Source organism: Rhinatrema bivittatum, chromosome 11 (assembly GCF_901001135.1).
Source record: "Rhinatrema bivittatum chromosome 11, aRhiBiv1.1, whole genome shotgun sequence".
In the NCBI taxonomy this organism is placed as follows: domain Eukaryota; kingdom Metazoa; phylum Chordata; class Amphibia; order Gymnophiona; family Rhinatrematidae; genus Rhinatrema; species Rhinatrema bivittatum.
In genome coordinates this window covers 37793844-37807287 of record NC_042625.1, presented here as the reverse complement: position 1 = coordinate 37807287, position 13444 = coordinate 37793844, and the positions used below count along the sequence as shown (strand labels likewise).

The 13444-nt window shown below is 42.7% G+C and overlaps 1 protein-coding gene across 4 annotated transcripts in view; it reads left to right on the top strand.

Moving 5' to 3' along the window:
* SCARB1 (scavenger receptor class B member 1) overlaps positions 1–6704 on the top strand; it is a 167943-nt gene extending 161239 nt beyond the window's left edge. For all 4 annotated transcript variants that reach the window (XM_029619704.1, XM_029619706.1, XM_029619707.1 and 1 more), the window contains 2 exons: positions 1515–1640; positions 4256–6704. In XM_029619704.1, the coding sequence (XP_029475564.1) occupies positions 1515–1640 (126 nt within the window). In that variant the 3' untranslated portion in view covers positions 4256–6704. The remainder of the gene's footprint in view (positions 1–1514; positions 1641–4255) is intronic.
* The last annotated feature ends 6740 nt before the right edge of the window (positions 6705–13444 follow it).

Genomic DNA, 13444 nt, shown 5'->3' with positions numbered 1-13444 from the left:
GAGCTCTCGTCCTTCCCAAGTTTGGATCCTTCGGCGCCTCAGGCAAAGGAGTTGCATCTAGACGTAAAGCGTGCATTGCTGCAGTACCTGAAGGTCACGAATGGCTTCCACTTGTCGGATCATCTCTTTGTGCTTTGGAGTGGTGCAAAAAAGGTGCATAAAGCGTCAAGAGCCACAATTGCAAGGTGGTTGAAAGAGGCTATTGGCTCTGTGTATATCTGTCTGTCAGTCGCCCTGTCCAGAGGGGCTAAGAGCTCATTCTACTCGTTCTCAGGCGGCCTCCTGGGCCAAGTGTTAGCAAGTTTCGCTGCAGGAGATCTGCAGGGTGGCTATGTGGAAATCATTGCACACTTTCGCCAGGCACTACCATTTGGATGTCCAGACTCCAGAGGCCATGGGCTTTGGTGAAAGTGTGCTTCGAACGGGACTCTCGCAGTCCTTACCCCATTTAGGGAAGCTTTGGTACTTCCCAGGAGCCTGGACTGATCTGGGTACATACTGGGAAAGGAAAATAGGTTCTTACCTGCTAACTTTCATTGCTGTAGTACCACAGATCAGTCCAGAGTCCCACCCACTGGAGGAAAGGGATATTCGGAGAGTCTGCTTGATCTGTGTTTTATAATTACTCTGAAGAATGGCACAGGTTTTGTTAGGCCTACACGTTTTTTGTGTGGGTGCGGTTATCTGTTCCAGGTTTCCACTTCCCACTACTTGTTCAGGGGATGTTAGCTATTGTACTGGTATTGGTTTCTATTTTAGCTTGGGTGCAGATCAATATTGAGGGACTACAGGTGGCACTTCATGTTAAGTAGCAGTGGCAGTAAAACTTTCTCTGTCTCCATCTGCTGGTAGGGATGCAAAACCCAGGAGTCTGGACTGATCTATGGTACTACAGGAACGAATATTAGCAGGTAAGAATCAATTTTCCTATCTAGTCTCCCTTCTCCATTTGCTTGATTGGCTGAAATTGGCCAATAAAAGCCTTTGTCCATGCCCCGGCATTGGAGGTCATAGACTGTCTACTAGTGTCACTGATTCCATTTTCTGCCTGGCTTTGGGCAAGAATGTAGTGATCATGTAAGTAGAGCCTTGCACAACATTTTGACTAGATAGACCCCTAAGAACACTGTTCTACATAAGCACTTGCATGTGCACAAAGATACTAAATTAAAAAAATATATATATTTAAAACAAAATATTGCTTAATTGACTGTGCAGCTGATGCAGATCAACAATTTGAAGAGTTGTCTTCATGCTTAAACATGAAAATAAACTTCCTCTGGAACTAGATAATCAACACAACCAAAGTGCTACAGATTGGGAAGTGCATCCTAATTAATACAGAAATTAATCTTAAAAATACTGAACCAGTACCAATCCATAGAAATATCACCTAATGGTAAGAAAATGAAGCGTTTGGATTTTTTTTTTTTAAATGGCGACTTAAAGTGAACTGTTTTTTTTGGTGTACAATTTCACTTTGTATAAGTTAAATTAGCCTGATTGTCTTCTAGGGCAGAAACTTTTTATTTTGGAGTAATAATAAAAAGGGCAAAGAAAGTAAGGAGGTCAATCAGCCCCATTCGGAAAATCTGATTTCTGCACCTAATGGGATAGTGCTACAAGAAGCCAGTTTGTAGGTGGGTATACGGTAAAACTCAAGAGAACGCTCTCTAAACAGTAAATTCTTTAAATGTTATAATCACTGCTTCTCTTTTTCTTTTTATTAAAATATCTGGTTAAACTTTTAAATAAAACATTTTCTGATCTGTTAATGAAATGGATACATATAAGCTGTTTCCAGTTTACACTAACATTCGTTTTTTAGTGCTAAAGTTTGTTTTGTTTTGTCATACTAACGCGGCTCAGTTACTAATGTAACTTAGTTTACATAGCATATTTTGCAAGCTTTTATTTTTATCTTTACATGTTGCTCACGTGCCAAGCTGTCAACTTTGCTACCGTCTTGTGCACACATGCCGTCACAAAACTTCATTGGGCAAGTCAGTGATTATGCGGGCCTGTAAGGCACCTTGTGTTTAGAAAAGCTCCAAATCAGCAAAATTCAGAGGTGTGGGGAAAATAAATCTTGGTAGACGCAGCCCGGCTTCTCTTGACTTGGGCCGAATCGCATTTTTGCAGCGTAAAAGAACTGCCCTGTTCCCCGCCCCATACCTGTTGCTTCGCCTGCTGTTAGGGGATCTCCCAGATATGCAGCTCATGAAGTCTGCAGCAACAAGGGTAACAGGAATTAGGAAATGGGCCTCAGCAGGTCATCCTGTTCTTTCTTTTATTGGATTAGGACACCTGCCCAAGCAAGCATGCATCAGAGTAAATGCAGCTGTTAACAAAATCATGTTTAGGTCTTGATGACCCCTCATTCTTAATGCTTATCCTGAGATCATCCCAATATTAAAAAATGTGTGATCAGTTTTCAAAGGGGTTAAGTGCCCTAACTTTTAGGAGTTAACCCCAATTGGTCCCTTTTTTGAAAACTCACTAAAGTTGAGTCACTAGATTTTAGGCTCCTGGTTTTTCATTAGGAAACAGAACGTAGCTCTCTAAAATGTAGGCAGCTGTGAGGATCGAGGTAGGTCAGGGAGGAAAATGTTAGGTGCCCAGCACAGATTTTTATTGCAAAGTACATAACTTTGGTTCCTCAATCTAGGAAAACTTAGGTCCCTAAGTTATAGTTCCCTCAGTTTTGCACTTCTTGGCATAGGTTGTCGCACCTTCAGATGGCAGAGCTAAGAGGACTGTCCAATCATATGAAGCCACATAAACATCAACAATATTTCAAATGTTGTGTTTCTGAAACTAGACAAAAAAACACCAACCCTTTTTTAGGGAGGGGTGGGCATTGTTTTAGCTTTTTTTGAAATAGCAGTGCTTAATCCATTTTTAGTGTGCACTGGTAGAAAAAAAAAACACCTCCTAAGCTCAAATGAAATGACAAAAAGGGAGCATGCACAGCCCTAACGCACACTTCCTTCTAGACTATAAAATGTGCCCTAGTAACTTGTGCTTCATAGCCAGAATAATGCCAATGGTATGGAATATTGCTCTTGCAATGTTGATAGGCCTAGTTCAGGGGTGGCCAACTCCAGGCCTCAAGAGCCATAAACAAGCCTAGTTTTCAGAATATCCACAATGAATATGCATATGAGAGATTTGCATGCTCTGCTTCTATTGTATGCAAATCAATCTCATGCATATTCATTATGGATATCCTGAAGACTGGAGTAGACCACCCCAGGCGTTACTAATTTTGGTACTCAGCTGCTGGCTGTAATTCCGTACCTTCTCCCTGGTTTTTTTTTTCCTCCACCCATGTCCTTTATTGATTTATGCTCCTTGTGGTTTTTCCTGCCATTCTGTAGACCCTACTCTTTGCTTGAAAGATGGATGCACCTTCGTAGTGTTACTCTAGTTTTCCAATATCAAATGGTATAGCAGTATTGTTTCTTCTAGCTCTTAAGTTAGTGCAGCGAAGGTCTTTGAACCAATAAATTTGGGGTTTCATTCAACGTTTTCTTTACTTGCACTTTGCAAATGACTTGCTGAGCGGTGATCTTTGACTGGTACGTCAGGCTCGGTGTGAGAGCTAGATAACGTTTTCGATGCAATGCTCATGTTCTTTGTCTGTTCACTGTCTCATTTCCACGTCATCTCATTCTTCTAACCTTCATCAAGTGACTCTGGTGTTGCACTAATTTTCTGGACTGCTGGCTGTGAGCTTAAAACCTGTTAGTGACTGGGAAAACACATTTCTTGCACAAGTTTAACCTTTTTACTTGTTAGCTGTATAATGAGGTAAGGTTAGGATTCACTTAATTTTCTCTCAGAAGTCCAAAAGTACAGCTCTCCTTTTGTGGATGGTATGAAAGTTCTATACAAAAAGCCCGCAGCCACACCATCTTGAACTCTGGCCCTGTGAGATCTTAGGTCAGAACCTGTGGGGTGGTTTTTTTTTTTGGGGTTTTTTTTTTTTTTTTTTTTTTTGAAGTGAGCAGATTATTTATGTAAAAAGATTTATTATGAGGGATCCCTTCCTTTGAGCCAAGCTGCACCCATGGTATTAGGGAGACCCATGCTGCTGTGGGTGAAATATTTAAAGCAAGCTTTGTGTCTGCTTCATGGACACTCATACCAGCTGGAGTGGGGTACACAGAAAGAGTTCTTTAATTGTGTTAAAATTGTAATTACGCTGAGTTTGTGCATAACTTTTTTCTTTTTGCATTTCTTTTAAATGCAGATATACAGGGGGATGATACTGCAAAGCAAAGTAGCACAGAACAAGCCCTCTCCATTATCAGAGACCAATCCACTTCTCTTGGGACAGTCCTGTCAATGCTGATTATTGTGTGTTTGATCAATCTTGGCATTCTGACGTCTTCTGATGTGACATCATGACAGGCCATCATCTTAAGGCTTCCATGAGCACAGGGGAGGCTCAGAGAATAAGAGGTCCTGAACGGGATCCCAAGAAAGGGGGAATGGGGAGGAAGCTACACTAAAGATGAAAAATAAAGAACTCTATACTGACCAGTCCTAAAAGACCCCAAAAGCTAAGGGAGGACCTAGTTTCCTCCAGAGCATTTCAAAGTCTGTGTTAAGGCTGAGAAAGAATGTAACCCTTGTGTAACAAAGAAAGGGATAAAAGGATGAGGACTTAAAATATATTTGCAAATACAGTGTTCTCCACTCAGCCCCTTTTATAAGGGCCAGAGCAGCAATAGTTTGCAAATAACAGTAGTAAGTTTTCTATTCCAGCCAGCCAAATGTGTTGGGCCAGTGCAATGCAGTTGAATTCCTTGGGGTGCTATTGTCTAAAGCAAATGATCCCCCATCCAGGCTGATGGCCGTTGGGAGCCATGTAACTAGGACTTTTGTTTTGAGGTATTACCAGACCTGAGGTAGATCATTCCTTGTCCCTTACACACAAGGGTTTCTTTGACCTTCAGAGCAGCCTTTTGTGCAGTAAGGAACTTATGTTCTTCCTTCAATTTTTGTCTATAGACCAAAAATGCTTAGTGTATAAGGGCCCTACATTTTCAGTTTGAAACAATTCTTCACAGCCTGTGGGATCTGAAATTTGTGTCATAAATACATTGTGGAAGTCTAAGAAACAGAGCCCTCTCCTCTGTAGGAAATGATTTTGTAATTGAAATCTAAAGTTTGCAAAATATAAACAAGTTGCTGTGTATGTGTGTACATACAGAGAGAGAGTGCTCTGGACTTTGTGTAATATCGATATTCACCAGCTACCTTGGAGAACTCTGGGCTTCAAGGTGTCATGTCTAGAACACTGCTATGTGTCAAAGCCTTCACAATCTATTTCCAGTGAAATTGGTTTAATGTTCTCAGGGGAGTTTTTATATTCAATTTAGTGTGAAAAATGCAAAATGAGGAATATTACACCTGCATCTCACCTGTTATGGTGCCAGTTGGATTATCTCCGATCATCTTTACCATTACAGTGGACTAAACCTCTACCTATTGCCAGCTGCACCTTGTATGTTAAGAGAATGGCAGGATTACGATGAGTGTAACCAATGAACCAAAAAACGTATTGTTTTTCTACTACTAAACATTTTCAGTAAGGTTAGTGTAGTGGGCCTAATTGTGGCGCCTCCATCAATTTACCTTGGACTGGATACAGTTAATGGCTTAATCTTCACCAGCAGGTAGAAACTTGCTTGGCGTTTGAGCGAGTTCTTTTTTTTTTTGTTTAAATCTTCACACAATGCGAATGAATTATGGGTATGAAAGAAGGGGAAAGAGGAAGCTTGGTTCATAATTCTTTTCCCTTCAAAATCCATTTTTGTTTTTCCATTGTTAAAGATGGAGCAGCAAAAGCATTAAAACCAGTGTGCAGCCATTGGGGTCTCCCTTCTGTAACGGGAGAATAGTAATTTTAGCAACTTGTCTTGTGCTCAGTATGGCAGCTGGGAGGTTCCCTGTATGTACTGCCTGGTCTGAAAAGGACATTGCTTAGCTTCATCCCTGGCAGGCACCTTGGAGGAGGATCTTTATAAAAACCTGAAGGGGTTCTCTACAGCCCTTTTATAAGCAGGTTCAGAGAGCACACTAAAACGGCAGGTTTCCGAAAAGAGCACATTGAGGAAAGTGCATTATTAACCCATATCCACAGATCCTATTTCCAAAATGTGGGAAAAAGCCATATACAGTTAAACAGGGGGTCATACTGCGTTCCATACACTTTCCATTTTAGACTGTGCTTCACTGTGCTCTGATCATCCATCCTTAAAAATAGTCCATTGAGGTATTTTTATTCAAAAAAATGTATATTCTTAAAATCTTGCAAATGACCGATATGCAATTTTTGAGCAGTATGTCTGTCTCTTACAATAAGGGAAGTGAACAAGATAGATCAACCCGCATATATAATATAGATATTCTCAACAGGGCTCCAAAACTTCCAAGCAAAGGAGAAAAGATTCAGTGTGTCTCAGTTCTTAAATGAAACTTCTGCATGGTCCTTGAAAGAAAAAAAAAAAGAGAAAACATGGTACCTAAGATAATGCCAAGTTCTTGCAGTTAAGACCTTTACATAATCGTAGCCTCGTATCAACACTCCTCAGACTTCAGTGAATTGCACAATTCCTGAGCATTGTGGCGCATGTATCTTTCAAACCAGCCCCTGCAAAAAAAAAAAAAAAAAAAGCAGCACAATTCAGGAACATAAAGGACATACTTGCTGGAAATGATGCAAAAAAAGAAAAAGGGTGCAATTGAGAATTATTTTAAATTAATATAGGCCCCCCGAATAACACATAGTAAAACAGAGTCCTGAAATCATTAGAGAGTTATTGTCAAGATCATTTATTAAGATAGTGCCTTTCTCATGTATGTAACATTACATCAAAGCAACCACAGGTTCACATCTCCCCCCTTTGTGAATTTAGGAATACGCATGATCATTGAAAACAAAGGATCTGCAAAATTCTTGTTTAGAGAGACAATGCACTACCAAAGCTGCTTCCAATCTACCCCAATGCAAACCACTCTTCTGGTCAAGCATCTCATGGCATTTAAAGAATTCATTTTTAACCCTTGCGTTGACCCCAGTGTTTGGCACTGACTGAACTGTATGCTGTGTAAAGAGATATAAGTGGAATGCACAAGGGGGTGTTAAGCAATATTACTAGCCATGCCAACAGAGCACATGGCCTCTTTTGGCTACTTACATGCATTTCAGATGAATCTGTGTTGTACGTTCTCCTCTGCTTCTCTACAGACTTTTCGTTTTCTATTTCCCTCCTACCCACCCCCCAGTTAAGTTATAATGTCAGCACAACATGAGAAGAAAAAATATTCTGCCATACTAACTGTGAAATATTTGTTCTTGTCCACGTTTTTTTAAAATTGTTTGAAAAAAAGTTCTTGATTAAATTTGTACAAAAAAAAAAGGCAGAGGATTTGTTGGTGGTTTTTCTTTACTCCTGATCAAGGTATGCGAGCTGCCGAATGTGAAAGCACGAATGCGTGGTCTCTCTCCCATATTCACGTCTCCATAGAATAAAATTCTTTACATATAATTTATCTAAAGTAGTTTGCTTGGTGTGGTAGTCCTACTTGGATAGATGTAAAAAAGGGGTCAAGAAGCGAGCTGCAGGGAAGAGCTTTCCCTAGGACTGACGAGTGCCAGCTGCGCTGTGGGTATTTGAGCACCCCCCCCCCCCCCCATACTGAGCCTACACCTTTATTGTGTCCTTGGAGGGGTAATCAGTGTTGTATTTAGCACCCCCCCTCCCCCAATCATTATGATAGAACGAAGCACATAACCCTCTTGAGTAACTTTCAGGAGCTGGGAATGTCAGCTCCCAAAACAAAGTCTAGAAGAATGTAACTTTCAAAGCCATTGTCCACAGATAAAACAGAGGAAAATGGCTTTAGGAAAATTGCTTATCTTATACTGGGTAGAAGTGCAGGCGCAGGGTGTCTGTGCTCTTCCTGAGGTGTTTTATTTGTGCATCGCTTTGTAACCTTGTTGGGAGAAGTGGTTTAAATAAAAAAAACAAAAAACCCAGTGAGGAGATGTTGCCTGGGGGTGGGGATTATTGATTTATATATCTCCTCCAAAAATAGCCTGAGGCAATTTACAAATATTAAGCACATATATCATAACTAATGTTGATATAGAAAAGCAACAAATACAATAAATAATACAAACATTAATAAAACTTTCAAAATACAAAAAAATCATAAATTTCCAGATATATAATATAAAATAAAACCACCTAATAACTTCATGATAAAATAAATTCTGCCACCATACATTATAACAATTAACCATGTAATCGGATATTTTCTAAATAGCCCTGCCTTGAGACTCCCTAAAGGCTATCTAGTCCATTTGTAAACAGACTTCATCCGGAAGGGAATTCAATTATGATGGAGGGCACTACTGAAAAGGCCTGCTCTGAAATTGCAACTAGATGGGTTTTCGAAGAGCTCGGAATAACTAGAAACTCCTTTTGGAGAGGATCTTACACTGTATGTGGAAACGGACTGGACTAACTTGTTTCACAAATAATTAGGCCCTTGGCCTGACAAAACCTTAAAAGTAAGGACCAAAATAGACCTTGTGGCATCTAAGCCTAACCTCCTCCAGCAGAGGGCGTACGCAGCATGTATTTCAGCCAGCGCCTCTCCTTGTGCGCCGTCCTGGCACGACTCCCCTTCTGAATGCAAGGGCTTACCCAGCCGAGGTCTGTAGCCAACAAAGCGGCACAAAGCCGGAGGCTTCTGCAGACTCTCAACTTGGATTTCACTTTTGCAGAGCTGCGCAGGGCTCTGGTTTTCTTGCTTAAGTTTCAGTGACCTAATCCCTCTCTCTTCTAGGAAAAAAAAAAAGTTCACAGATAGTGTTGCAAACCCTGCATGAGGTATAGCCCTGGGGTGTATGGGAGAAGTCTTACAAATGCCTTACTCTGAAACAGAAGGGGTGGGAGGGGACTCAGAATGAAAACAGGCACAGTTAACATTTGCTCAATAATTATTTAGATTTTTTTTTTATATTCCACTTTTTGCACTTTTTTAAGCACTTCAAAGTGCATTACATTCAGGTACTGTAGGTATTTCCCTCTCACCAAAGGGCTTACAATCTAAATGTAGTGGGGGTGCTCAAGCACCCTCAACGCTGGCACCTATAAGATGAATTTTAAAAGTCCTACATGTACCAAAGCTGGGAGATACATGCGGGTCTTGGGCTGCCGCACGTGGTGTGGATTTTAAGAAGGGCCCGAGTATGCACACAAATCAAAAAGTTAAGAGAGGGGTTGCGTGTGGTCTGGACAGAGCATGGGCGGGACATGGGTGTTCCGGGAAGGTCACTTGAAAGGCAAGTGCACTCCTGCGCCCCCTACTGGATAACTTTACTCCTGCTATGCAGAGCCGAGTAAGTTTTAAAATAAAATCAGGGCTAGTTAGTGGGGTTTGAAGGGTTGGGGCTAATAGGGTAAAAAGAAGAAAGTTAATGAGGGTGTTAGGAAGTTGGGAACCTTTATCTGGGTGGACTGGGAAAACTGGTAAATGTGTCAGCGCACCTATCTAATAAAATCCCCCCCACTTATGTGGTAGAGCTGGCATTTGTTCGCACAAGCCCGCGTCCATACAAAATTGTGCCCACGGGTACATGCGTACACCGATTTTATATCATATGCACGTACGTGTACACCCATGCGGCTGTTTAAAAGTTACCGTTATGAGCGCAGCATTTTGCGCACATTCATCTAATATATGCAGTGTGTTGCATGCTGCCAGGATCGGACTTAAATTTAGGGCAAAGGAAGTCCTTGCTCAGATTTTGAAGTAGCAGGTCATATGCCTGTTTTTGTTTTCTGGAATTTTTCAGGACAGCAGTAGAAAGTACAAACATTGGAGTAGATGCCAGTGTTCTTAACGGTAAGAATCGGGCAAAAGGTTCCTGGCACTGCTTCCATTTGCTCACATGGGCCGGTGCCAGCTGCAGTCTCTGACTTTAAAGCAGGCCAAGGGCCAAAGGCTAACCTGGATTCCTACCAGCGCTCCCGAACCTTGGTCGCAAGGGCGGGGTGAGCTGTGAGTCACTTTGGAGTGCGGTCTCTTTTATAACTTACAAAAGCATACTTTCAGTGTTGTGTTAAAATATCTATCAGTGAGTAACAGCTCCACGGGAACCCCTGCCAAAAAAGAACGTTCTGGAGGCTTTCACCCCGAGCACTAAGTTCTTTGGTATGTGAAACAAACTACTCAGAATCGCTATAGTAAAAGTGAATTCATTCGAGCCGAGTCTTAAAATTACATTTCTCCACCCCCTCCCCCCAGAATTATGATAGATTTCATCTTTCTTATGCGTGCATTCCATTATAGGGTTAATATTGGAAGCATCTCATTCTCTCCACCTTGCTTCTATTGCTAGGATGTTAGGCCTCCTTCGTCTCTCAGTTTTTCCCAGGCCCTGTCTCCCAGCCATTGTAGCTACTCTGCACCACTCTGAAGAACCTGGTCCATGCCCATTCTGAGTCTGGCCCCTAGCTGTCACTATTGGGCTGAAACAACCTCCTCTTTCCCCTACCCATGCCACCCTGGGGTTGGTGAATGCTGCTTCGGCCGGATCTCCAAACACCCTGAGGGGTAGAAACCAGGATCTTGAATTCAGCCTGAATGCCAGCACTGTCAGTGAGTCATTGGATCATCCCTTCTCCACCCCGAAACAGCAGCTGGAGCTTCCAGGGAACTGCTATCCTTTATGACGACTTACGAAGCCACCGTGCCTATATATCACCCACCACTGGCAGTCCCTATGGTTATCTTTACCAGAGTCAGCTGGCGTGCCCATATGAATCACTTTCTATGCCCGTCAGTAAATAGCATGGTTCACATTGGAGCTACATCAGTGTCATAAACCTGTGTGTAGATCCCTTTTTATACTGCGAGCAATACAGGGCCAGCTGAGAAGGATGAAATTAATCTCTCTCGCTTCCCTGCAAATGATGCAAACGAAGGAAAGGCTGATAAAGGGCAGAAATAAATCTGTGGTATCTAACCGGCCGATCACTTCTGATCCCTGCGCACACTGCAGCGTGGCGAGGCGTGCCACGGTTCACGGCGCAGATAGTGCGGTATGCCACATCCCTCTGTTGCCCAGCGTCAGAGGTGAGAAGCCTTATCTTAAATATGCAGTGTTAAATTTATAATCAAAATACTATCAAACATGTTTGTATTTGTCAAGGTAGTTTCATGGCTAGCGTAAATATTTATGTATGTGTTTTAGAATTCTGTGGGTTGTTTGTTTTGTTTGTTTTTTTTTATAACTATTGAGTGTGGATCTAACTTCTGTAACAAGATGTGAGTAAAAGGCACACTGAACTTTCTTTACTTGCTCACTTAAAAAAGAGTTAAGTGCTGATGCTGTAAGCTAATATTAGGTGGGGCTTCTATTATAATCTTAGCTGCTTATAAATTGTAAATTTAGGTCTTTATTTCCCAAACAATTAGGGGTTTTGTAGCACAGGTATTATTGCTGCCTACTTTTTGCCGGTTGAATTAAATGCATACATTTGTGCCATCTGGAAGCAAGTAAACAGAGGGGTGAGAAAGCACTAGGGCACGTGGTGTTTTTCCAATGTTTATCCAATAAGCATCTATTTTATTTTTTTGCATTAGGTTGGAGGAGGTGGGGGTGTTTATCAGTTCAAATTTAAAGTCCGAAGCCCCTAAGCATTTGCTAATGCACCAGGAGGTTAGAAAAAGCATGCTGACCCAAAAGGACATGCTTAGTGCACATAAAACACGGATTATGCACATAACAATCATGCTTTGTGTACAAACAGTGTTCTGTGCATAAAACATAATTTGTGTTCTATATATTTTTATTTTAGCATTCACAAAAGTGAAAACAAACAAGCGAAGTGTGTTGTTTTCTTACACACCTCATGCCTAACAAAGTGCAATAACAGGTGGATTTTAAATGCCCTGCCCGCGTAAATCCGGCCGGATTTACACGAGCAGGGCCCTCGCGCGCCGGCGCACCTATTTTGCATAGGCCGCTGGCGCGCGCAAGTCCCGGGGCTTTTAAAAAGGGGCATGTTAGGGGCTCGCCAAATGACGCGGTGTTTCGGGGGCGTGACGTGGTGTTTGGGGGGCGGGCCCAGGGGCATGGCGCCGGCCCGGGGGCGTTCCGGGGGTGTGGCCGTGCCCTCCAGAACAGCCCCTGGGTCGGGTCTTGGCGCGCCAGCAGCCCGCTGGCGCGCGCAGATTTACATCTGCCTCCGGTAGACGTAAATCCATGTATAAAGGTAGGGGGGGGGGGGTTTAGATAGGGCCGGGGGGGTGGGTTAGGGAGGGGAAGGTGAGGGGAGGGCGAAAGAAAGTTCCCTCCGAGGCCGCTCCGATTTCGGAGCGGCCTCGGAAGGAACGGAGGCAGGCTGCGCGGCTCGGCGCACGCAGGCTGCCCAAAATCGGCAGCCTTGCGCACGCCAATCCCGGATTTTATAAGATAAGCGCAGGAACTAATCTATATCTTTACGTGACTTTGTGACAGTGTGATATGTGACAGCAGCCCAGCAGGCATTTTTTCAAATCCTGCCAATTGAATTGCCCCTGAGGCAGCTCTATGAGCGAAACTCAGCCAGAGTCGGGCACATAATAAAGGGCTTCGTGTGATCATCTGATTCCTATTGTTTTACTCTTTTAGATTCCCTCCAGGTCAATCAAACAGCTTTCTTACCCAGCAGCCAGGTGTTCCTGAAAAATAAGGCCTCTCCCCTATTTTTTAAAGGTTGATAATGGGAAATGTTCAAAAAGAACAAGCTCTGGGCGCATTGGACTTGAGTAACCCAGAAGAGTAGAAGCACCTCCAATCAATCGAGACCAAAAAGAGAGAGATTTCTGGAAGACCAGAAGGGATGAAATAAAGTTCCTGCCTCCGTTCTGCAGAGGATGCAGCAAGCAGAGTCTGCAAGCCAGCCCGGGCTGCTTCAATCTGAGAAATAGAAGCACGTCTCAAAAAGCTGTGGTGTAGTTCTAGCAACAAAATATTACCGGACCACTCTCGAAGTCTAAGGAAGGTAGATTGTAGCATAGCGTCCACAGCATTACGTCTAGCATCTTTTGACCAGCGATTGGAAAGGGTTTTCAGTAGGGATGTGAATCGTTTTAGGACGATTAAAATTATCGTCCGATAATTTTAATATCGTCTTAAACCGTTATGGAACACAATACAATACAGATTCTAACGATTTATCGTTATAAATCGTTAGAATCGTGAGCCGGCACACTAAAACCCCCTAAAACCCACCCCCGACCCTTTAAATTAAATCCCCCACCCTCCCGAACCCCCCCCCAAATAACTTAAATAACCTGCGGGTCCAGCGGCGGTCCGGAACGGCAGCGGTCCGGAACGGGCTCCTGCTCTGAATCTTGTCGTCTTCAGCCG